The sequence below is a fragment of the Oncorhynchus nerka genome, linkage group LG25 (genome assembly GCF_034236695.1).
Source record: "Oncorhynchus nerka isolate Pitt River linkage group LG25, Oner_Uvic_2.0, whole genome shotgun sequence".
Classification (NCBI taxonomy): Eukaryota; Metazoa; Chordata; class Actinopteri; order Salmoniformes; family Salmonidae; genus Oncorhynchus; species Oncorhynchus nerka.
The window spans coordinates 48283869-48309352 of NC_088420.1; the positions used below are offsets into that span (position 1 = coordinate 48283869).

General features: G+C 43.4%; 1 protein-coding gene across 1 annotated transcript in view; it reads left to right on the forward strand.

The window, feature by feature from the left end:
* kdm7ab (lysine (K)-specific demethylase 7Ab) overlaps positions 1–24837 on the forward strand; it is a 47719-nt gene extending 22882 nt beyond the window's left edge. The window contains 20 exon segments of the mRNA XM_065009812.1: positions 9434–9519; positions 9856–9973; positions 10058–10218; positions 14932–15073; positions 15769–15955; positions 16335–16497; positions 17940–18027; positions 18238–18344; positions 18438–18529; positions 18792–18878; positions 19104–19340; positions 19467–19591; positions 20049–20212; positions 20351–20445; positions 20548–20687; positions 20885–21033; positions 21142–21209; positions 21396–21634; positions 21636–21676; positions 21795–24837. Coding sequence (XP_064865884.1) covers positions 9434–9519; positions 9856–9973; positions 10058–10218; positions 14932–15073; positions 15769–15955; positions 16335–16497; positions 17940–18027; positions 18238–18344; positions 18438–18529; positions 18792–18878; positions 19104–19340; positions 19467–19591; positions 20049–20212; positions 20351–20445; positions 20548–20687; positions 20885–21033; positions 21142–21209; positions 21396–21634; positions 21636–21676; positions 21795–21883 — 2578 coding nt within the window. The 3' untranslated portion in view covers positions 21884–24837.
* The last annotated feature ends 647 nt before the right edge of the window (positions 24838–25484 follow it).

A 25484-nucleotide genomic window follows, 5' to 3' on the forward strand; every position in this document is an offset into this window, starting at 1 on the left:
GGACTCATTGCCACTAATTGTGAAAGGAGACCAAACTGGCTTCATTAGGGGCCGTAAGTCATGCAACAACGTCAGGCGGCTTCTTAATGTAATTCAAGCCTACCAACAAAGTGCTGTAGATGGTCTTGTGCTCTCCCTAGATGCTGAGAAAGCATTTGATCGTGTGGAGTGGTCTTACCTATTATTTGCTCTAAATAAATTTGGTCTGGGGGACAACTTTATAAAATGGGTGAAAGTTTTGTATGATGATCCTCAGGCTGCTGTCCTAACTAATGGGCTACGGTCAAATAGCTTCTCTATACACAGAGGTACCAGACAGGGCTGTCCTTTATCCCCCCTCCTCTTTGCACTCGTTATGGAACCACTGGCCGAGGCCATCAGGGTAACGCCTGCTATACAGGGGCTGCTCATTGGTGATGTTCACCATAAAATAAGCTTGTATGCTGATGATGTCCTGATATTCATCTCTAGTCCCGAGACTTCAATTACATCTCTCATTAATATAATTGAATTATTCAGTGAATTCTCAGGCTACAAGATTAACCTAACTAAGTCAGAGGCTATGCCACTTGGTAGCCTACACTCTGTACCTAATACTTCTCCCCCCTTCCCTTTTAAATGGTCTCCCTCAGGTTTCATGTATCTGGGTATATTTGTAACTCCTAAATTCCAGCTAATGTACAAAGCCAATTTTGTTCCCTTGTTTGATACAATAAGACAGGATCTGGAGCGCTGGAACTCTCTCCCATTTCTTGGTTGGGTAGAATATCCCTCCTGAAAATGAACGTTTTACCTAGACTACTTTACCCAATCCAAATGATCCCAGTATTACTCCCCAATAAGGTAATAAAGGATGTAAATGGATGGCTAAGTTCCTTTATATGGAGTAAACGCAAGCCAAGACTTAAGATGGCAATATTGCAGCTGCCAAGTTCTATGGGCGGCTTGGACCTGCCCAATATCAAGTTCTATCAATGGTGTGCCCACCTTTGTTATATTTCTGACTGGATCACAAATGATGACTCCTCTATTTGGTTAGACATTGAGACTTCTCTTTCAAAATACCCTTTACAGGAACTTTTATTTTTCAGAAGTTTCAAGTCTGTAGAAGATCACTGCAATAATCCCGTTACACTTAACTCAAAGCATGGAGGTCAGTTCAACGCTTCCTGGGAAGGTCCAAACTAACCTCTGCTCTTACCCCAATTCTTACCAACCCAGATTTCAATCCAGGATTGCTGGATGCTGGCTTTAACTTTTGGCTTAATAAGGGCATACGCAGGCTAAATGACTTATTTGCTGATAAGATTCTATTGTCATTTGAGCAGATGGTCGAGAAATATCGACTCCCAAAGCAGGACTTTTTCCGCTTCCTACAAGTAAGACATTATATTCTGAAGAGCACCACCTTAATTGGTTTACTGATGTGTCTGTCATTGAAAGAATGCTTTTTTCCCACAATGGAAAATGTCTCTAAGTCTGTTTTATGATACTTTAATTAATTAAGGTCCTTTTCTGCTGTCAACACACAGAGGGTGAAACAAGTGTAGGAGAAAGAATTGTCTGTTACTATTGACGAAGAGATGTGGGAGGACATTTGGAGATATGTAAAAACAATATATATATGTAATCGTACTAGAGTAATCCAATTAAGAATAATACACAGATTGCATATATCCCCAAATCGCAGACATGCTTTTAGCCCCACTTCCTCTTCTCCTCAGTGTCTTAAATAAAAAACTGAAACAGGCACCCTAACACATTGTTTATGGTCATGTAACAAAATACAAAGATACTGGTCTGGTGTTCTGCAAGAAATTGAAAAGATCCTAGGGGTTGATCTAGAATTGGACCCAGTTTCTTTACTGTTAGGTCTCCCTAGTAGGCATGTTACTTCTGTCTGTAAAAGAAGGCTTTACAACATCCTTACCTTCGCAGCGAGGAAAAACATCCTTTTTACAGTGGATTAGTGATAAGGTTCCTTCTATTAAAGACTGGCATAAGATACTATTTGAATGGGTGCCTCTGGAATATCTGACATGTACATTGCATTCTAAAACAGACCAGTTCTACAAAGTATGGGAACCTTATCTAAATTACCTAGAACCTGAGGTATCAGCTATTATGCTGCAAGGATTCTCTTAGAATGGCGGGGATCTATGTATTTCAGAACTACACTGTACGTTCCATGTGTGGAACCTAACCTCTTGGTTTAAACTGAGCTTTTTTGTTTAATTTCTGTTTGTAAGTTTGTTTAAAATGTATGTATTGAGGGACGCAATGATGGTGATGGGGTGAGAGAAGCACAGAGCGGGGAGAGGAAAATGGTGTACGTATGTATGGGTGTGTATATGTGTGTGCGTGCGTGCGTGTATGTATGCATATGTGTGGGTATATGCATGGGTATATGTATGGGTATGTATGTATGTGTATGTATATGCATGGGTATATGTATATGTGTGTATGTATGGGTATGTATGTGTATGTATATGCATGGGTATATGTATATGTGTGTATGTATGGGTATGTATGTATGTGTATGTATATGCACGTAGATATGGGTAAGTGGGGGCTGTTTTTCTTTTTGTTCTGTGTGCTTTGTCTCTGTTGTTGTATCTCTTAATATGGGTGAAAATTGTGAAATTTCAATAAAAATACTGTTACAAAAAAAAAGAGATTGCCCATGGTTTTGGATTTAGGGTTGTACCTGATAGGTTCCTTGATTAATTTGCGTGAGATTGAAGGCATCTAGCTTCGATTGTAGGATGGCCGGGGTGTTAAGCATGTCCCAGTTTAGGTCTCCTAATAGGATGAACTCTGAAGATAGATGGGGGGTGATCAGTTCAAATATGGTGTCCAGGGCACCGCTGGGGGGTCTATAAGAAGCGGCAATGGTGAAAGATTTATTTCTGGGAAGGTGGATTTTTAAAAGTAGAAGCTCGAATTGTTAGGTCACAGAACTGGATAGTATGACAGAACTCTGCAGGCTAACTCTGCAGTAGATTGCAACACTGCCCCCTTTTGGCAGTTCTATCTTGTTTGAAAATGTTAGTTAGGGATGAAAATTTCAGGATTCTTGGTGGCCTTCCTAAACCAGGATTCAGATACGGCTAGGACATCTGGGTTGGCGTGTGCTAAATCAATGAATAAAACAAACTTAGGGAGGAGGCTTCTAATGTTAACATGCATGAAACCAATGCTTTTACGGTTACAGAAGTCAACAAATGAGAGTGCTTGTGGAATGGGAGTGATGCTGGTGGCTGCAGGGCCTGGGTTAACCTCTACATCACCAGAGGAACGGAGGAGTAGGACAAGAGTACGGCTAAAGTAAAAAAAAAAAAAAAATGGTTGTCTAGTCCTTTCGGAACAGAGAGTAAAAGGAGCAGGTTTCTGGGCGCGGAAGAATAGATTCAAGGCATAATGTACAGACAAGGAAGGGTATGGTAGGATGTGAGTACAGTGAGGTAAGCCTAGGCATTGAGTGACAGTGAGAGAGGTTTTGTCTCTAGAGACACCATTTAAGCCAGGTGCGGTCACTGCATGTTTTGGGGGTGGAACATAAGTGCTAGCTAAGGCATATTTAGCAGGGCTGGAGGCTCTACAGTGAAATAAGACAAAAATTACTAACCAAAACAGCAATAGACGAGGCATATTGACATTAGGCAGAGGCATGTGTAGCCGAGTGACCATAGGGTCCAGTGAGTAGCTAGGCGTGCTGGAAGCACGGTGATTCAGACTGCTTGCAGGCTGGAGCTAGCAGATGGGCCTCAGGTGGACGTCGCAACGGGAGAGCCTGTTGAAACCCCGTCGGACGGTTATGTCAGCAGACCAGTTGTGATGGATTGGCGGGGCTCCGCGTCGGCAGCAAGGGGTCCAGGCCAATTGGCAAAAGAGGTAATTGAAGCCCAGGAATTATCCGATGGATTTCTTCACCTAGCTGGGAGATGGGCCAAGCTCGAGGCTAGCTCCAGGCTAACTGGTGATGTCCAAGTTAACAGTGATAACCACTAGCAGTGGCTAACTGACTAGTAGCTAGGGGTTCCGGTTCTAAAGTGTAAAAAATGGCAGATCCATACCACATTGGTTTAGGTGGGTTGCAGGAGAGTATGTTCAGTCCGTAGGTGGAAAATGAGATAAAAAATATATACGAAGAAAAACGATATATACGAAGAAAAACGATATATACAAGGGACCGGATGGGACAAGACAATCAAAACAGACATCCCACTGCTACTCCATCTTGGTTACCTCATGAAGCTGGTTGAGAGAATGCCAAGAGTGCAAAGGGTGGCTACTTTGAATAATCTAAAATATATTTTGATTTGTTTAACACTTTTTTGTTGTTGTTGGTTACTACATGATTCCATATGTGTTCATAGTTTTGTCTTCACAATTATTCTACAATGTAGAAATAAAGAAAAACCATTGAATGATTCCAAGCTTTTGACTGGTACTATATAAAAAATGTTTGGACAGTTACACGCTGGAATTAAAATGCACATGATGAATGAGAGAATAGACTGGCTGCGTGTGTGTACGGCATCAGCTCGTCAAATTAGAAATCAAGTCTATTCTTCTCACGTCTACTTGCTGCACTGCTGGTAAAATAAGCAGATAAATTGAGTCAGTCGTTTGTTGAAAAGGAATTGGAGGAATTGTTATGATCTTTCCTAAGTAGACTAAATATGTAGTTTCAATTGTATTGAGCTGTAAGCTAAGGTTTCAGCCAAATAGGCTACATATTTGAAAAGAATTGCAGCCTACTTGTATTGTTTTCGATCATAGGCATGTAGTTTAGGCAGACTATGGCTGGGAAACTTGAGGAACTCCGATTTCTCAAGAGAATACTATTATGTAGATAAACGAGACTAGCTAAATTCTTTAGAAACTGCTCGGGTATTCTAGCTTCAACTCTCCTCACGTTCGTGAACTAACATAACTGTTTAGCGCAGGCAGGTACGGAGGCTCCCGTAGGACATATAAGGTGTATCAAAAGGAACACACAACAATAATTCACAAGGACCACATAGTAATGAACATAACAAATACAACTGATTTTATTATGGATTCACATGACAATTTAAGTTGGTATACACTACATGTTGTAAGTGAATTGACCCTCTACTCTCTGTTTACTGCTTCCCTTGTTTCCTGCAATTACGCTCAGATCAAAGCAGATATCAGCTAGAACTGCTCCCAGGCCCGCCTCTGGGCACTGAACAGAAACTGTTTGTTTTCAGCCTATTGGCTGGTCCTCTGCTCTCCTCCACCTTAACCTGTGGCACCCTCCCCTCACACCAGTGTTCCGTCCAGCCTGGCGGAAGGGGAGAGCTGGAGGCTTTGATGTGGGCACCTCAACTGCTGCTCCGGCGGGGCTGGTTCCCACACTCTGTGGCCTAATGGATGCCACCCACCACCACTGTCCCAGAGTAGACCAAACATCTGGAGCCACGAATCAGCCTGTGTAGGAGGTTAAACCACAACACCATGAGGGGGGACCACTGTCATTCCCAGGGCATAGGAGGCTAACTCTGGTCAATATTTTTCACACTTCAGCATTCTACGGTACAAAGAATGTTGGACATAAGCAGAATAAAGCTTTGTTTTGTGACATGTCAATGTCATATGAGAAACCTTTTTGGGGTGGACGGGGTCCTGCCTGTGTTACCCAATGTTCATTTTATGCATGCTTCCAACCAGTTGCAAAAGGGTCTGAAATTTTCAATGGGAAGTTAAGCCCTGGAATTTTGGGAATCTTGCTTAAATTCATCAAATAAACTTTTTTTTGTGGGATACACAAGGCAATTCTAGTTCTTGTGGCATATTTTGGTTAAACTATCTCCAATTCAATGGAATTACAATCCTCTGCATGCACAGGGCAATCTTCCATCACATGCGCAGTGCACTTTTACATCACATGTACAGATGATTCTCAAGATCTTGCACTCGAATGAGATGCATTTGAGCTCACACTACTACACTGTCTGAGCTGTGGAATTGTATTGAATATTTTTATAATCTTTACAGGAAAATACCACGGGCACTATCTGATGTGTGGAGACATTTCACTGCAGCTAATGTAGAAGGAAAAGCTGTGTACATTTGCAAATACTGTGCCAAATCATGTGTGAAGAATGCAACAAAGATGCAGAATCATCTGGCCAAGTGCATAAAGTTCCCTCAGCGCTCACAACAAGCGACCTCTGACAAAATTCCCTCTATTCTATTTGAGGTGAAAATTATGAATCGGACACCTTATCGATAGCAACAGCCACCTTATCGATAGCAACAGCTCATGGTCCTCCTGGAATCAGAAGTTGTTTTAACTCTATGGTGGAACGTAGTCAGAGAAATGCTGATGAATGTCTTGCTCGAGCCGTGTATTCAACTGGTTCACCTCTGATGCTCACAGGCCATGTGTGTTGGAAGAGATTTCTGAGTGTTCTTTGCCCAGCATACACCCCTCCAACCAGACATGCTTTATCTACTCATTTGCTAGATACCGAGTTCAACAGAGTTCAAGTGAAGGTCAAGCAAATCATACAGAAAGCAGATGTATTGCAATCATCTCTGATTGGGTGGTCGAATGTTCATAGGCAAGGAATAATGAACTACATCTCCACCCCTCACCCAGTATTCTACGAGAGCACAGACACAAGGGACAACAGACACACCGGTCTCTACATTGCAGATGAGCTGAAGGCAGTCATCAATAACCTTGGACCAGAGAAGGTATTTGCACTGGTGACCGACAATGCTGCGAACATGAAGGCTGCTTGGTCTAAAGTGGAGGAGGCCTACCCTCACATCACACCGATTGGCTGTGCTGCTCATGCATTGAATCTGCTCCTCAAGGACATCATGTCACTGAAAACAATGGATACAAGAGAGCCAAGGAAATGGTTAGGTATGTGAAGGGTCATCAAGTTATAGCAGCAATCTACCTCACCAAGCAAAGTGAGAAGAATAAGAGCATCACATTGAAGCTGCCCCAGCGACACCCGTTAGGGTGGTGTTGTCAACATGTTTGACAGTCTCCTGGAGGGGAAGGAGTCTCTCCAAGAAATGGTCATATCAGAGTCTGCCCATATGGACAGCCCCATCAAGAGGATCCTCCTGGATGATGTATTTTGGGAGAGAGTGGTAAGCAGCTTGAAACCTATAGCAGTAGCCATTGCACGGATTGAGGGAGACAATGTCATCCTGTCTGATGTTCAGACTCTGCTTGCAGATGTGAGAGGAGAAATCCGTACTGCCCTGCCCACTTCACTGTTGCTCCAAGCAGAGGAAACTGCAGTTCTAAATACATCAAAAAGCGTGAAGACTTCTGCCTAAAGCTCACACGCCACAGCGTACATGTTAGACCCTAGGTATGCTGGCAAGAGCATCCTGTCTGGTGCAGAGATCAACAAGGCCTATGGTGTCATCACTACCGTGTCTTTCCACCTTGGCCTGGATTAGGGCAAGGTTGTTGGCAGTCTGACGAAGTACACTTCCAAGCAAGGGCTTTGGGATGAAGATGCAATATGGCAGTCGTGCCAACATATCTCATCAGCCACCTGGTGGAAGGGACTTTGTGAATCTAAGGCTCTTTCCCGTTGCCTCCATCATCCTCCAAATCCCACCAACATCAGCCGCCTCAGAGCGCAACTGGCCCTTGTTTGGGAACACGCACGCAACAGGCTGACCAATACAATGGTTGAAAAATTGGTGGTCATCCGGGCAAATGTTTAACTTTTTGAGCCTGAAAACGAACCATCCTCAAGGTTGGAAAGTGACAGTGAAGATGAGGCCTAAGAGTCTGATGTTCAAGAGGTGGACATTGATGAGGTCCAGGGAGATGACATGGAAGCCTGAGCGGAAGACATCCAAAGCTTTAGTTTCTAGACTCATTTTGCAGATATATGTTGAAAACGTTTTTGGGAGATGCGATGGATCATTGGAGATCATTCAATATTCTCTTTTTGTTGTTCAGTGAAATCATCCCATGTGAAGAGTCAACTAATTTAATTAAAGTTCAATTCGTAACTAAACAGTTTATTTAATTTCTATTGTAAGGATTTAATCATTTGCAAGTATGTCTACTTATGATAAGGTAAAAGGTCAATGTTTCTGTCTCCATCTGATTTGTTAAATATATGCAATGCAAGAAACATCTACATTTAAATGGTATTTATTTGCATATATTCCCACGGAAAGTTTCCACCTCCTGAATATTCCCCAAAATGTGCAACCCTAGTTAAGGGTCAAGAAGATTGTTCTGAGAGAGATAAAGAGAAAGTTGATCAGAGACAGCACGCTCAAGTGTTTTGGAAAGAAAAGAAAGAAGGGATACAGGTCTATAGTTTTTGATATCAGATGAGTCGAGTGGGCAGGTTGGCCAGACCTCACTAGTTGTAGGATGTCATCTGGAGAGAGAGGGGAGAAAGTGGTCAAGGCGTAGCATAGTTCTGTGTGAGGGAGACCAGTGGACTCAAATTTTCAAAGTGATTGACAAAGTTGTCCGCGGGGGGGATAAAGGAGGGAGGAGCAGGTGGAAAAGAGTTTCCAAGGGTTCGAGGCAGAAGCTTGAAATGGCTACCTCAGATATAGCACAGATTTATAGTTCTCACTCTTTATTGAGGGGGTTGAAGTTGTTAACGTTGAGAAAACAAAGGTGCTAAGGTAGTCAAAATGACTTGTGGATTATGATATCCTTATTTGACAAATGGATCAGGATGGTAGGATGTTTTGTATGTGAAAGGAAGTGAGCTGAAATCTTTTTATAACTTCGTTATGTGATTTTGATAAAGCCCTCTTAGATTTGGATTTCCTGCATTCCTAAAGCTTAAAACCGCTGACAAGTTCAAAGATGGCAACTTTGAGACTTTCCTTTCCTCCCAATCCCTGCCTACTACAGATGGCTGTTGATGTGTACCCTAGTTGGTTGACCACTTGGCTGGATCCCTTCTTGAATGAGAAGGGGTAGTATTTTACATTTTGCAACAGTTATTTAGGAACAGTAGTTTTGTCTCCGGATTCACAGACACCCAAATATCACCTATGTACATTTTGACGGCCTGTTGATTAACGAGACACACTTCCTCTTATTATTATCATTGTAATTGTTTTACATTGTCTCAATGGGCCACTAGGCTATAAATAGGAGCTATGTGCAATGGTCAGGTCGCTCTGAGGAAGACGTCAGCTTGAAGTCGAAACATCAGTCACCTGTCCGTGCAATGGATTCAAATGGGAAATAACAAATCAATCCTTTTTACCTCGAATTAGTCCTTTTGGAAGGTTTTCTTGGTAAACCATTCTATTTGGAGGGTGATGTTGGATCACTCCCCTACGTTTAAACTATATTTACTACAGATATGTTGTGTGTTGAGAACCAGCTTATTTCATAAAACTAGAGTCTAAATATCAAAATGTTCTCTTCCCTCTCCAGCTGTGTCCAAGTGGAAGAGCACCATGCCGTGGACATCGATGTTTACCACTGTCCCAACTGTGATGTCCAACACGGACCCTCCTTGAGTAAGTACCACCACACACTCTGTCACTTTGTATTACTCCAGCACGGTTGATTTAATATTTGGCTCTCCACTAGACGTCTGACCTCACAGAGCATATGGCGGGTGCATTAGGGTAATTGAATGATGGTGTAATCATCAAATTGAGATTGAAGATGGCCCTTGTTCGGCTGGAGATAATGTGGGCTTTATGATCTTCTGAAATGGTTTATGGAGACGATCCATAATGCAAGACTTCTATGTCCCTCAGACCCCTGCAAACTTGGTGTAGTATCTTCTCTGTTTGATCATTGACTCTGACGGTTGAGGAGTTTTACAACTCGCTGTCTTGTCTTCCCAGTGAAAAAACGTAACAACTGGCACCGGCATGACTACACAGAGCCTGACGATGGCAGCAGGCCGGTGCAAGCAGGGACCTCTGTGTTTGTACGAGAGCTGCAGAACAGGACCTTTCCCAGGTATTGAAGGAGCCACGATCTTGTAGAATTAGTCGGTAGATTGCCAATAATGTAATATAAATGCCCCTCTTTCCTTTGTTGCAGTGCGGATGAAATCATGGTACAGATGCAGGGCCATCAGGTAACACAGAAGTACCTGGAGAAGCAGGGCTTCCGCTACCCCATCACTGTTCCCAAACTGGATGGACTTGGTCTCAAGCTGCCCCTCTCCAGCTTCTCTGTAAGGGATGTGGAGGAGTACGTTGGTAAGAGGAGAACATTTGAAAAATAGACTGCTTTCTGGACACTTTTCGATTGGCGTTAAGGCGGCGCTAGTGTGAAACGCACACTCATTGGCAATTTTCACTTGTAAAACCCAGCGCTCTGCTTTTTTCCAACCTTTGTGCAAGGGTTGTTAATTTACCTGTCTACCATCAGCTGCCTTGCGCTGAGGTAGGAGGTGTTGAAATCTGAAGTGTCCTTAAAAAAACATGCACCTATATGCCAATTTCAGCCAGTGCAACTAGAGATATTTAACACCGACCAAAAGCTGGTCTTAGCAGTAAAGCGATTTGCTGATGGCATTGAATTTGTCAGCGGAGGCGCACACAGTAGGCTTATTGAAAATATCATAATCAGCAAAAGAGTTAATGAAATCCCCCATTTTCATTTATTTTTCTCCATCTTCTATGAAATGTATGGACTCTGCATTAAAGGTGACAGTGACTGTAGGAAGCCTGTTTAGGATCATCAAGTTATTTTAAAAAGACTGCTATCAAAAAATGCCTCTTCCACTTTACCTTGTTGGATTTCTGTCAAATCGCGGGAATTCCTATCACTGTCCATGGTTCTGGATCCGCATGTAGGCTATATTTGCCTGTTTGTTTACCTTTCACGTGGCAAAGTTACTACTGTCCATATCAACTGTGATGGTTGGCTTAGTGGTTTGAACATGCAATGCATTTACGAAGAGCACTCAAAGGTATAAAAAAATATTATTTTTCTCCCCAATTTTGTGATATCCAATTGGTAGTTAGTCTTGTTCCATCACTGCAAAGGTCGAGAGCCATGTGTCCGCCGAAACAAGACCCCACCAAGCCACGCTGCTTTTTGACACTCTGCTCGCTTAACCCAGAAGCCAGCCGTACCAATGTCTCGGAGGAAACACCGTACAGCGACCGTGTCAGCGTGCATGCTCCCGGCCCGCCACAGGAGTCACTAGAGTGAGATGGGACAAGGACATCCCGGCTGGCCAAAACGTCCCATAACCCGGACGAAGCTGGGCCAATTGAGCGCCGCCTCATGGGTCTCCCGGTCGCGGCCGGCTACGACACAGCCTGGGATCGAACCCGGTCTGTAGTGACCCCTCTAGCACTGCAATGCCGTGCCTTAGACTGTTGCGGCACTCGGGAGACGCCCTCATACTCAACACTGGAGTAGTGGGTGCAATTAGTTATTGAAAACCAGCAGTAGTGCGGACCTCCTTGGGTAAGAGTTGAATACCCCTAGTCTATAGCCTAAGACTTCCATGTTGAAGCCAATTTAATGTAGAACACTAGATAGGCTACATGTTTGTTATAACTGTTGTAACTGTTGTAGGGTTAGGCTATTGTATAGTTTATTAAATAGTAGCCTAGGTATATCTTCAATGGATAGGACAAACATTATAGGCTACTCCTGCCAAAAAGCTCTTGGCCTTAGGCCTACGTGTGCCTGTTCATGGAACGAGAGATGCAATTTTTGATATCATGATTCTGACCCCATCCTATTTAGAAATATAGTTGCCGTTTAAAAAAAACATATTGCTTGTTTTAGTTTAATTGGATTAAAAACCAAACTTATTAGAAGGATTCACTGTCCATGGCTTTGTTCGAATGCATGGCTCGCATGCAATGCATTTTAGAAGCTGTCTGCTATGTTTGGAGAGGTGCGAAAATGATCTCTAACATGGTTCCATGATGTTTATAAAACATTATATTTGGGTGCAGTAAGTGGACCCCCCCCCACCCCTTTTATCTTTACATTGGATCTGTTTCCAGTTCTTTTTAAAAGTGTAGATATGGGTAAAACTATCCCTGGTCTACGTTGTCATAATATTATATGCCCACGGGGAGCAATTAAGGTGCCTGTAACTGTATTTAGACACAGCCTACTTAAAACAAGTTGTTTTATTAGAATCATTCACTGTCTTTTTAGGTCTTCTTTAATATTGTGTAATGTTTGGCATAGCTCAGACAAGGCAATTTACAGTAGGCCTATATCAGTTTGAATGCTATGTTTTAAAATATATATATATTTTTTTTATTGAAGCCATGCAATTACCCTACTTAGAACAATGTGGATTGCAAACATGTTCAACATAATTATCTAATATGGGATAGGCCTGCATTTTGTTTCTGTAGGCTATTTATTACGGACTAACATTCGATTTGTAGTTGATATAAAAATACTTTAAATACACAACTTGAAGCAACCACATATTTAGCCATGAAGCATGTTCTCATTGGCCAGTGAAGGGCCAAGCCTCGACACACCTGCAACTAATTTATTCATCAAAACCCAGCCCTTTTTTGCCACCGCCAGCTATTGCGCCCATAATTCCCGCTGTGAAAATAGCTATAATCATAATATTTCTGATACACCCCAGAACCTTCAACGCTACCACCAGCACTAAGATTTACCATTACATTAGGTTTGTTAAAATGGAGCCCTCTCTCACCGAGTGTGCTGTTTTGGTGCCTTTGTTTTCTTTGTGTACATTTTACTGTGACATACTTATTTTCTAAACAGACCCATTTTCAAAAGAATTGTTTCAGTGTGCTAATGTTCTGTTTCTATGTACACCAGCTCTCTAGACATTTCTGGACCGTTTACCGCTGAGTGGGATGTTTAATCAAACGTGTTTGTTAATGAGATGCTAGCTGAGCATCTTGTCGAGGGTTAAATATTAATCCTAAGTGCTTGCCGTGTAACGTGTCTGTACATTACTGTAACTTAATGCGCCTCGGGACCATCTCAGTTCACAGAGCTGAGAGGTTCACTGGGTCCACCTTTTTACATGTTACATTAATCCACCAATAATGAAATAAGTGTGTCGCTAAAAGTGGCTTAGCTTACGGAGCACCGTGGTTTATCACCTCTCTCCACTATTGAGAGTCTGGTACTTATGAGATCCCCTTACATCCCCGGTACATTATCAGACATCTCAGGTTTATGTCCGGCTAAGTTTCCTTTAGGTTCAAATTACGTTCACTCTGCTCCTTCTGTCTACACAAACAGAAAAAGTGGAGACAAAACTGTCCCACTATTGCTGCTAACCTGAGAATTTGTCCCTGTGACCAGTGTATCATATTACCATAACCAGAAGACTACTAAAAGTGAAGCACTGGCCATTGTTTTTCTTAGCATGGGATTTATTGTGTCTCTGTGTTTTTTTCTTTCATGCCCACAGTCATGGTGTGATATTCGAACTGTAGATATTAGAAAAGATTAATGGTATGGTCCTCCTTTTTGGGAACTCAGGCTCCAAATTCGATCTCACATCTGTGTCAGAGATGTGTGTCAGAGACATTCTGCCCACTCCTCTGTTTCTGAGCAGCATATTATTTGTCACTGGCAGAAGAACAGTCTTCCACTCTCACAGTGATATGTTGTGGTTTTCATGGCTCTTGGACTCCTGAAAGCTCCTTGGATTAGGCATAAGCCTGTGGAGTTATCAGTCTAGGTTGAGGTGTCAGCCTGACAATGACCGTCAAATGGTTTAATGTATTAATGTGTGGGTCTCTTTTGTGGGTTTATTAGTTGGAAAATATTCTTTAACATTGTTCATATTCACAATGTTTAAATGCCCCGTGCTTAACCAAGCATTCACCACAGGCCAGCTGCCCAAGCTCATCCATTCACCTCAGTTGGCACTCTGCCTGCTAGGCTCAGCAGGGACCTGTAAGTATTGAACAATATGTTTTTTCCATGGCCGTCTCTCCATTTACCCTAATGGCAAACCTGTTGTAAAGTGTCTTTTGTCCTTTTGGGGCATGGTTTTAACATCACACTTTCCAAGTACCTCAGACCTGGGACCAGCACCGCCCTGTCTATTCTCCAGGAGACCTGTGACTGTGTCACTGGATGGAAAGATAATTGCTAAAATGAGGACCATAAATATTCGCCCAGGACATTGGTGGCTGGAGAGATTTTTTTTGCGCCAACTTGTCGTTGGTGGTTCTACGCCCAGGCAGCTCCCCTTCCCATCTGTACACTAGTGCTCCTCTGGCTGTTCTCTGTATGTGAGGCTGCTCTGCCTCCAGCTGTTCCCTTTCATCAGGTGGTGGCCAGCAGGGCCAAACAGGGCTGTCCTTGCACAGCCACCAGCTGTCCTGTCATGCCCTGTGTTAACTGCAAGTCTGTTCACAACTCCCCCACTGCCATTTTTTTTTTTTTTGCAGTTTGCCAGCTGTACACAGGTGGTGTTATCGACACACATGAAAGACATTAGCCAACCCTTACTAGGCTCCTCCAGCTTCCATCAATGGAAGGACAGTAATGGGATGCGGAGAGATTGCCTTGAATGTTTCAATGCACTTCCTTCAGGAGTATTATGGGGATTCTGAAAATGTCAGCAAGCTTCACTCCTTGCACCCTCCATCATTGGACATCTGCGCATGAGAACTGTAGTCTGTCTCTGGCTGGCCCTCTGTCTGGGCTGGGGTGAGGGTGGTGGATTGGACCTGTGAGTATCCCTGGTAGATTTCAATATATTATAGTATTTTTAGAAGGCAGGTTTAGCATGTATTGGTCAGTAGTACTGTGCAGTAATGGGGCGATGCTGTAATATCATATCAAATCCACCTGGCCCCTGTCCTTACTTAACATACTACATTCTACAAGTGTTAATGCCTGTCCCATCCCATCTTGAACTTCCTCCAGACTACTTTCTGCATCACAGAAACCATATTCTAAGCTGAAGCATTACTTTCTTGCAGGTGGTGACAAAATTGTGGATGTCATTGATGTTGCCAGGCAGGCAGACAGCAAAATGAAGCTTCGAGAGTTCGTCAAGTATTACTACAAATCTTATCGGCCAAAGGTGCTGAACGTGATCAGTCTGGAGTTTTCAGACACCAAGTAAGTATTGGTTACTTTTCGCTATTAACACATATATCCTGCTACTGCTTTGATCATTGTATAATTTGGATTCACTTACATATTTTTAGGATTCACCGAATTTTCACCATTTAGAATGATCCTATTTGTTATGTAAATGGAATATTATAGAAGGGTCCAGACACTTATTTTTTTTCCCGATTTCACTTGGTTTTGAGAAACTTACCCCACCCGCAATAAACTTCCTCATTGCTTGTTCTGCGGTATGGGAAAACAGGAACTAAGGCTCAAAAAACACCAAAATATATCATTTTAAAAACGACAAACCTCTCAGTATAGTGATGCAGGTCTTTAGATGTTGTACACATGAAATTGTGTAATTCCGAATTTTATCCCCAACATTATAGTCCATTTTGTGCAGTTTCCTTCCTACTGTGCTGCGTGGGCTACACAGAGAAGCTGCACAGCTGGTAGAATAAACCAAATCTAAATTGGCAAAGAGGTGGGGAGAAATGCGTTATATTAAATGAATCTTCTTGGTAAATGCCTGGTTAATTTGGTGAACAGTGATGGATAGATATGAAGCTGTGTAACGTGATGAACAATACTGCCTTATTAGAGTGCAGTAATAGGTGTATTGAAAGATGAGTAGCGTTAAAAAACGAATCAGCCTTTACTGGTAGAACTTCCCTAAACACTCCTTTATATCCTCTCAGGATGGCAGAGCTGGTGGTGGTGCCTGATATCGCTCAGAAGATGTCCTGGGTTGAGAACTACTGGCCAGATGACTCCTTCTTCCCCAAGCCTTTTGTCCAGAAGTACTGCCTGATGGGGGTGAAGGACAGCTACACAGACTTCCACATAGACTTCGGAGGCACATCCGTGTGGTACCACGTACTCTGGGTAAGCTGTGGAATTGCTATGCTCAGCATGATTTATATCTTCACAGACAGCAGTGTATCCCTTTTGTAAAATGTGCTAGGGTTTTAGGCACCAGAGTTGTTTATAGTCTTCTTCAGGGCGTTTTTGCGTTGACTATGTAGTCTGACAGCCCAGCTTGAATATCCTCATGCTTCTCCTGAGGTTTGTCACCCCTCAAGTGTTTTACTGTAGCACCACTGACTACATGCTGGGTCTTGTTAATTTGCCTTCCTCCGAAAATCTCCCCCTCCAGATACACTTGTGTAAATTGTTTTGTATTATTAATAATTCCATTGCACTGGAATAATGTTCTGCTAATTTAAAAAATATATATATATATTTTTTCTTCTCTGTCCCGAAGGGAGAGAAGATCTTCTACTTGATCAAGCCGACCCAGGCTAATCTTGCACTATACGAGGCGTGGAGTTCCTCCCCCAACCAGAGCGAGGTGTTCTTCGGCGACAAGGTGGACAAGTGCTACAAGTGTGTGGTGCCGGAGGGAACCACTGTCCTCATCCCGACAGGTTAGGAGAAGCTACGAGAAGCAGCGGTCTCCTTTTCCACCACAGGACAAAGTCTGTTTTTTTTTTTTTTTAAAGGAACTTGTCTGAGTTCAAAGGGTTTAAGTTGCTCTACTGTTGCAACATTCCTCGTGTACAGCACTATATTTCCAACGCTCTGCTGCAGACACAAGGGCATTCAAAAACACAAGCCGTAAAGCTGCTTTTCCATTTAGCACTGAGCGGAGCAGCTAGCCTTTGATATAGCGCCTCACAGGAAGACCTGTGTTATTTGTGTCTTCCACTGTGCGCTCTGAAGGGCCTGAGTGGACCTCCTATGTCACCGAGGACAATAGCACCACATGACGCCCACTGTTGTTCACAGAACTTCCCTACACTATATATATATATATGGTCTTTCGATTACATGGCAAGTCAAATAGGTGATGACACGCCAAAATGAATTGATGCACATCATGTAAAAGGGCATATTTAATTATTTGATCCAGTTTCTCTAGCCACAGGGTGGAGAAGCAGATTTCCAAGTTATTTATAGTGACACTTTTTTTGACTTGAGGGAAACAACACAGCTTCCCACGAGGCTGCTTTTCCCAGTTGGATTGCTGGGGATGTGAAAGGTCTCTGGACTGATGATGCTAGCAGACACTGAGAGCGTGAGATTCTTAGTGGCTCCCTGCTGGGAGAGAGCCCTGGCCCAGTTCCATATTGGGTTACACACACACACACACACACATACACATACACGCACACAGGTCCTCAGTACATAAACACATAAAACCACCATTCCCCAGAGGAAAATGTCATTGTACAAATACAACAAATCTGTGTCTATTTCCTGATGTCAAAAATGAACGTTCATTTTTTAGTAAAGAGTATTTGATCATTTTAACTGTGGCACGATGATCCATCAGCATGGGCCCACCTGCTTTTGGATGAATGTACAAATTATGATTTCATGAACTGCATTCACATTGCCCTGCTGTACCATAAATACCATTTCTGAAATGGTTTATTGCGGGAAGCCAAAAGCCCCTGGTAGGGAAGGTCACACGGTTGGGCTCTTGATGGCTGATATGTAGCAGACAGGCAGCGGATGAGAGAGGACCCCAACCGTTATCAGCCATCCATATAATCACTTGAGTGGCTCCCGTCCTCTCTCTGCTGGGGCCACAGCAGCTCTCTGTGCACCCTCCATGGCCGGGCATTTATAATGTTTAGGGCCTCCCAGCCCAGCATCGTCAAGCCTCTGGATGCGCTGCTGCAACGTGGAAGGTTTTTCAACCATTTCCTAAACCCTTTGATGTGGCTGAAACACAGCTGGAGAACAAGAATCCCAAATGAAATGTTGGATTTATTGCATGTTTGTCTTCTGCCTGCTACTGGCCTTTTGCTCCACATCTGTGGGTCAGCTGTTGATGTGGTCTATCCTCCTCTGTGTTCCCCAGGATGGATCCATGCTGTTCTCACCTCTCAGGACTGCATGGCGTTCGGAGGGAACTTCCTCCACAATCTCAACATAGGCATGCAGCTCAGGTGAGCACCCAGAAAACCCTCTGTCCTCTGCTCATTCTGTTGCCTTTCTTTACTTTTGTAGAGCAATAACATTGAAATGAATGGCTAAATACACCGCTCTTACCTTCTGCTCTTTTTAATGGCCAGCAATGAAGTGGTGGTTTCACTGTGATGGGTCTCAGCGTTGTGTGTGTGTGTGTTTGACCTCGGTTGCTGCATCCTCAACTACAGGTGTTATGAGATGGAGCGGCGGTTGAAGACTCCTGACCTATTCAAATTCCCTTACTTTGAGGCCATCTGCTGGTATGTGGCAAAGAATCTACTGGAGACTCTAAAGGGTGAGAGAAATACAACTTGGAGGAAGAGTTTGTTGCTGTGTCGGTGATGTCCCCTTTTTTGACATCCTTCTCATATGATTCCTGGCTTCTCAGAGTTACGAGAGGATAACTGCCAGCCCCCAGCCTACCTGACAGAAGGAGTGAAAGCCTTGATTACTGCACTGAAGAACTGGCTGAAGCGAGAGGTAAGATACTACAGGAAACCTTATTGTAGACGCCAAATCAGCTTCTTTTGTGCGTGTAACATCTGACTACAGAATAGGACGTTTGGTCACATTATATACATTCTAATGTCATCTACATTGGGCTCCTTCTATAAAGGTCAATAGTGGGCAGGTTGTATCCAATGTGGTGGTATGACTAAGACCAGGCTGGGAAACTGTAACCACCATCTGCAGACAGACTGTACGATCCCTCATTGTCCCAACGCTCTCTGCCTCTCCTCAGGTCACAGAGCCGGCCAGCGAGGTCCCGGACCATATCAGACCCAACCGTCTAATTAAAGAACTCTCAAAGGAAATCCGCTACCTGGAGGTAAGGCCTTGTGACGGGGCTGGGAGAGAGGGCCTCAAGCTGTTATGTGACGACTTGGAGCTGATTCTAAAGAATTTGTGTTCCGAGTAAATGGCTGTCCCTCATTCTTTTTTTATTTCCATTTTTCTCTTTTCTAAGTACCAGGTCAAAGGCACTGTGTTTCTTTCAAGCTGGTTATTGCAGCGTTCTGGTTCTGTACTGACTAGTATCTCTTCTTAACCACAGGAGGAGCAGCAGAGTGGTGCTGGAGGTAGCAAGCCAATGAAATCTCAGGGAAGTGGAGGATGCCTGCTGACGCGGTCGACTCTGGACCGGGCTAGCCATCATGCTCGCAGGACTGCCAGACGGCTACGGCACCACCACCATCATCACCACGCGCCCAAGACGCCCTCCAACCTGGAGATCCTGGAGCTGCACACGCGACAGGTGCTCAAGAGGCTGGAAGTGGGACCCTTTGAGGAGGTGAGGGTACTGACACACTACCATCTCCCCCATGCTGCTTTGGTCTAACCCAATGTGCAACTCCTACACTGAGGCTAGGTTAATTATCAACTTTTGTTAAAGTAAATCTCTATGTTCTTTTCGCAGGATGCCCCGTTCAGCTCCACGGTGACGGCCAAGTTCAACAAGGCATCTGTGGCATCTGCTGCAGCTGTGGAGCGGAGCCTGGACAACAACCTACGTCTGGTGATGTGCCACGGGCGGATTATCAGGTGAGCCAGAAGAACCCCACCCCCTCCCTGGCACCCTTGGCCCCCGGCTGCCTGTGACCTTTTCAGGGAAGGAGCCAAGGATCTGGAGCCTGGGTTAATGGTTCCTCTGCCAGCCGGCATCTCTCTGCTCGCACGCTAAGTCCTCAGTCATGCATCACCTCCCAACAGGTAGAGCAGTGACTCGCTCTACTCACCATCCAACACCTCCGGTTGGCTTTGATAATGCTCACGTTACTGGCTGCGATCTTTACATGTTACAACACAGAGCTGGTGTTGTGCAGCCTAAACATGTTCGGATGGACCACCTGCACTATGCAATCTTTACATGTTTCAACTCACCACTTACATCAACATTTTGCCTAAATAAAATGAGATAAAATGCCTTTCAGTGCCAAATTCTGTTGTTTGCCTCCAGGCTTTTTCTCCCCTTCTTACTAGTGTGTGTATGTGTGCACAGAGATGAGCGTTGTCACACCAAGGTGAAGAATAGTCCGGTGTGGGAATGTGAGAGGACTGGTGGCCACCAGTTGGGAGGGGTCCTGGTGAAAACAGAAATCAATGACACCATGCAGGAACAGCACAGAGACCCAGAGAGAGGGGAGATACCGAGCTCTCTCAGCAGTGAGTCTAACTGGTCAAGTCACCGGCTGTCAATCAACGGTTTAGGTAGGCTCATCTTTGAATGCCAGAGAATTCAAATGAAAAGTTAAAATTCCATTGCAGAGATATGTAATTCATCCTTCTCTTTTTTTTCCTCAGAGTTTTTCGAAAGAGTGAATTCCGATCTGAGGAAAGGAACCGCGGTGTACTCCGACATCTCAGACTCTGAGTCCGAAGAGCGTTGCTCTACACAGGTAACTAATCGCACTTCCTCCCCAAAGGGCCCGGTCTCTCCTTCACACAGAGGAAGAGTTTTTAAGTTATAAAGGCTGACACATCTGTGTGACCTTGTGCAGAAAAGGGACTCTGGGAAGGATTCAGGGAGCTCAGATGAGGAGGATAAGGAGCTGTGCAGGACGGAGCGAGGCACAGGCAGTGTGACGGACCTGCAGCAGGCCAGCCAGGCCCTCAGCCACCAACACAAACCACTCAAAGGGTACGGGGACGCATGGATAAATGGACCAAATGGCCTTCTTGTTCTACGCATTCTGTATGCAATGCAATAGGAATCCAATGGGGAAACATTAGTATTACATTAGCCACAGTGGCTGAGGAGTCATGCATGAATCATTCATTATCCAGTTGAGTTAAGAAATTAAATGAAGTTGTTCCTTTACTTGCTGGCCTTTGTAGAGAACATCCTACCTCGCCAACCACAGAAGAGGAGGCTGTTGAGGGCATGCTGTCCATGGCAGGGCTGCTGTACCCTCAGCGACCAGAGGAGAGTAGCACTGCCCAGGAGCCCTGGTGGTCCAGCCCAGCCCATCGCTCCCCTGACTGTGGTGCGCTACAGTCCTGAAATTCTTATAAACATCAAGGTCTCAATTTGACTAAGGACCTAATTCAATCCATTTCAGATTAAGTAAACTTTCCCTGTGGTTGTCCTGTAGGTGAAAGAGAGCCTGCGTCAGGGGAGGAGAGCCAGGATTCAGACAGCAACTCCACACTGAGCCTTCAGGTAATGACAATAGCCAAGGTTGAATGGGTCATGACTCCACATGCTGATGCCGACACCTCTAAAGACTGACGTCTCTATTTTGAGAGGACATCAGAATCACTCACTCTGTATTGGAATGACTAATCTTCCTCTCTAGGTAACAAGTTGGGATCTAATGTAAAGTAACAATGTCTCCCTGTCCTTTAGGATGAGCGGAGGGCCCAGCAGCATATGCGTAAGGAGTGTCGAGCTGAACTCAGCCAGAGGATCCAGGAGAACAAGAACTTCATGGACAGTCAGAGCAGTGGGAGTAACAGCAGCGAGGCCTGGGGGGACCAGAGCCCCTCTCGGGCTGCCTCTAGCCCCCTCTGCCTGGACCCCAGCCCAGGGACTGACTATCAGTACTGTGAGACCACTCTGTCACCCCCCCTGCACCCCTCCAAGAGGTCCCCCAAACACCCCACCCATCAGTAATCAAGCGACTAAAGGTTTGACTCCATATTTGTATTTGACCTAGTTAATCTATAGTAGTTGAAATGAGTGTAGCATTCTTCTTCTCCCTCCTCCTTTTGTTATTGATCTCTGTGCAATGTTTCTTCTTCTCAGGAAAACGTCCTAAGAAAGGTATGGCCACCACCAAGCAGAGACTGGGGAAGATTCTCAAGCTGAGCAGGAACAACCACTTTTTGCTATAGCACTCAAGACCATTATGTCCCCAGTAAAAACTTTAAGGAACAACTCAACCCCTGCCCATATACTGAGGATGCGTCTCTTTCAGCTTCAACTCTCACATTCTATCAAAAATCATCGCTTGGATGGACTGCCCTGAATCACTGACTCCACATGCTAGATGACAAAGACACGAGCGAGCGCACCGTTTGCCATGGTGAAGTGATGGTTCCGCTGTAAAAACAACTGCATGGATTCTCAGCAGTGACATTGGATTGTATATGTTCTAGTCATCAAAAGAGAGAGACAGTACATTTGGCTTTGTTTCAGAGTTGAAGCACCGCAACAACACAGGATTGTCCAAAGATGCATGGCAGTGGGAATTTAAATGACGTCTTTTGATACAACAACTTTGCATCTGAGCCACACGCTTTTGTATCTGTTTTGGCTGGTGCTTTACCCAAGGCTTGCACTAGCCCTTCCAACCAACACTACTTGTTATGCCACGACAAGCAAAACATGTTGTGCTTAAGTCGAGAATGGCAAGTGAAGATGCTGCTTTCTGCTACCTGGTTTTCATCACCTCTTTGGGAGATTGTCTTGTGTTAGTCTGACTGAAGAGCAAGAATGGTGCTATGGTGTTGGAACAAATTTGAAATGGTGCTATAGTGTATATTCATGCTATCCTTTTTGCCTAGCCTCCTGTCACGATCACAACAGTGATTGCATTTGAGAGAGGGGGGAGATATTTTGATGCAGCACTCTAGTCACCTTGCCTTATCAGCCTCCCAGTATGTAAAAAGCTATCTATGAATCATAATGCATTAAGCCATTCCAAAAAATACCTCTCCCACCACATTAAGAGTACTGCTTCTGTTTACTAAAAGAGTTATGAGCCTTATTGCTCTATAGTTGATCACTCTATAGTTGAACATATCAAATGTGTTCCTTTGGTGCCATCTATTGGTCAAATTAGGGCAGGAGCTTGAGAGTGCTGTTATTATTAAAGGTTTCTGAAATTGCAAAAAGCTTTTATATAAAGTAAAAAATGTACAGAATTTATTTACAGAAAATAAGTTATCCATAATTTATTTCACTTTCTCTTTTGGTGTTTATTGTTCTGTTTCTTTTGCTGGTATTGAATTCTGTAATGAGGGGGGGAGTTAATGACTATGACAATCCTGTTACGATAGATAGTGTAACGGATGTGGGATTTTCTTCCCTAAGATGTTGTATACTTTGCCTCTTACATTTGTATGGGTGGATTTCAGCAAAAATCTACAAAAGATTATACACATTTCCTATCTTCTAGTTGGGCTAAGTATGATACTTTGATTAAAAAAGATTGGTTAAGAACATTTGGCTGTTTGTATGAAATTGAAAGAATATTTATTTTTTTATAAACGTGTCAAAGGAAAAATCCACTCAACTGTTTTTGGCTTTTTTTTGTCATTGGTCCACTGTTGATACCGTCCCAAAATGTTTTGCATGTCAGCAGTCAAGTTTTCAAGATAGGATTTTCAAGAAGCAAATTTTCAAGAAGCACTTGCGGCATCAAGTGACACTTAGGATTTTAAGAAGCAATCTTGAAAACTTGACTGCTGACATGCAAAACATTTTGGGACTGTATCAACAGTGGACTAATTTTAAAAAAGAGTGGATTTTTTTCTTTAAGTGACAGAAGTTTGCAATTAAGTCTACTGATCCAGTTATTGTTAAAGGGTATGCTTATTTTCCCTGTCACTATATATACCCTCATATTGGCTTGAAAGACCTCAGGTTGGATTTTGAATTGGTCTTTTTTTGGTGATAATGCCAAAAATGTGAGCACCATGAATGGCTTGAAAGACCTCTTACATTTGTAGTGAGAGATTTCTCCAGTTTGTGTCTTTCTCAGGGACCCATGCTCTTGACTTAAGAAACGTTTGTTTTGATAAGCAACATGAAATGACACATCATCTTGGACACATTTTCTGATCATTGATCTATTCACTTTTTTTTTTCTTTTTTTTCTTCTTTTTTTTAAATGTGTAGTTGATATTACAAGTGTCACTAAGAACCCTTTTAGTTGTACCCTTGAGTCCTTTTTTATAGAAATGGAATTATGTAGCCTGTCTCCAACTTTCATTCCAAAATCGTGTTTTCTTTTTCATGTTAATTGTTGTCACTTCAAACCGTGAATGGTGGACAAAGTTACGACTGCTCAGGGCTGTTTGATGGTGACTGTTTCTAGACTAAGAACTTCAAATATTTAGGTTGACCCAAAGGAAGCAATCTCTTTTGAATATAAAAACATTTATTTCATTTGGCACAGAGCATGCCAAAAGAGGGGACCCCAAGTAAAATTAAGCCATCACTAAATCTTCACTATTCTCGTGTGCTACCTGGCAAGACATATTGCACTAACTTCCAGGTTTAAGCATGTCAAATAGCTTTAAGTGCCACCCACCCAGAACCGAGTTCCCATCTTTGACTGACTTACTCTACACCCTCATGTTAATTGTGCTGCGCTCCTGTCTAGCTATTTAGCCATTTGCGGTTGCCTATATATGCTGTAGAGATTCAATCAGAGAAACTTGACTTCACCTACTCCCAGCCCTTGTAAACAACAATAACAAAAAGACAAAGCTTCTTAGAAGCAAAGCTCATGAGTTGCTTTCCAGTTACTCAACTGTTTAACTTTTCAGCATCCAACATGTTTGATCATGCATGGCATTACTGGCCTGCTGGCAGGGTCCTAATATCCAGAAGGCTACTATTAATTGTACAGTATTTATTTGACTGCATTTTAGATCAGTTTTCCATTTGTGTGAAGTATTGTTGGTCATGGTATGTCTTTCTATTCTGCAGATTGCTTGTTTCAACGGCTATAGGTTGTGATCTTTCAAAACGAAATAAGCTTAAGTCTTTTGACACTGTAATCTTTGAACGTTTATTTCTGTATCCCAATGTGGCCTGTAAATAAAATATTTTTAAGCAATGTTTTCATTATTTATTCTCAGTCCAACTTCAACATGCATCAGTAAGACTGGCTAAGATATTTTGCATTGACAAATACCATTGACGTGATAGCTACTCTTAGATCACTTGAATTTAATGTCTAAAGTCATCCATGGCTACTGTAAAGCAGGTAAAGAACACCTGCTCGTCGAGTATCTCATTCTAAAATCATTGGCATTAATATGGAGTTGGTCCTCCCCTTTTGCTGCTATAACAGCCTCCACTCTTCTGGGAAGGCTTTCCATTAGATGTTGGAACATTGCTCCCTGGAATTGCGTCCATTCAGCCACGAGCATTCGTGAGGCTCGACACTGATGTTGGCCGATTTGGCCTGGCTCTGTCGTCGTTGGGGTTGAGGTCAGGGCTCTGTACAGGCCAGTCAAGTTCTTCCACACCAATCTCAACTAACCATTTCTGTATGGACCTCGCTTTGTGCACAGGAGCATTGTTATGCTGAAACAGGAAACGGCCTTCCCCAAACTGTTGCCACAAAGTTGGAAGCGCAGAATCGTCTAGAATGTCATTGTATGTTGTCATGTTAAGGTTTCCCTTCACTGAAACGAAGGAGCCTGGACCATGAAAAACAGCCCCAGACCATTATTCCTCTTGCACCAAACTGTACACTTG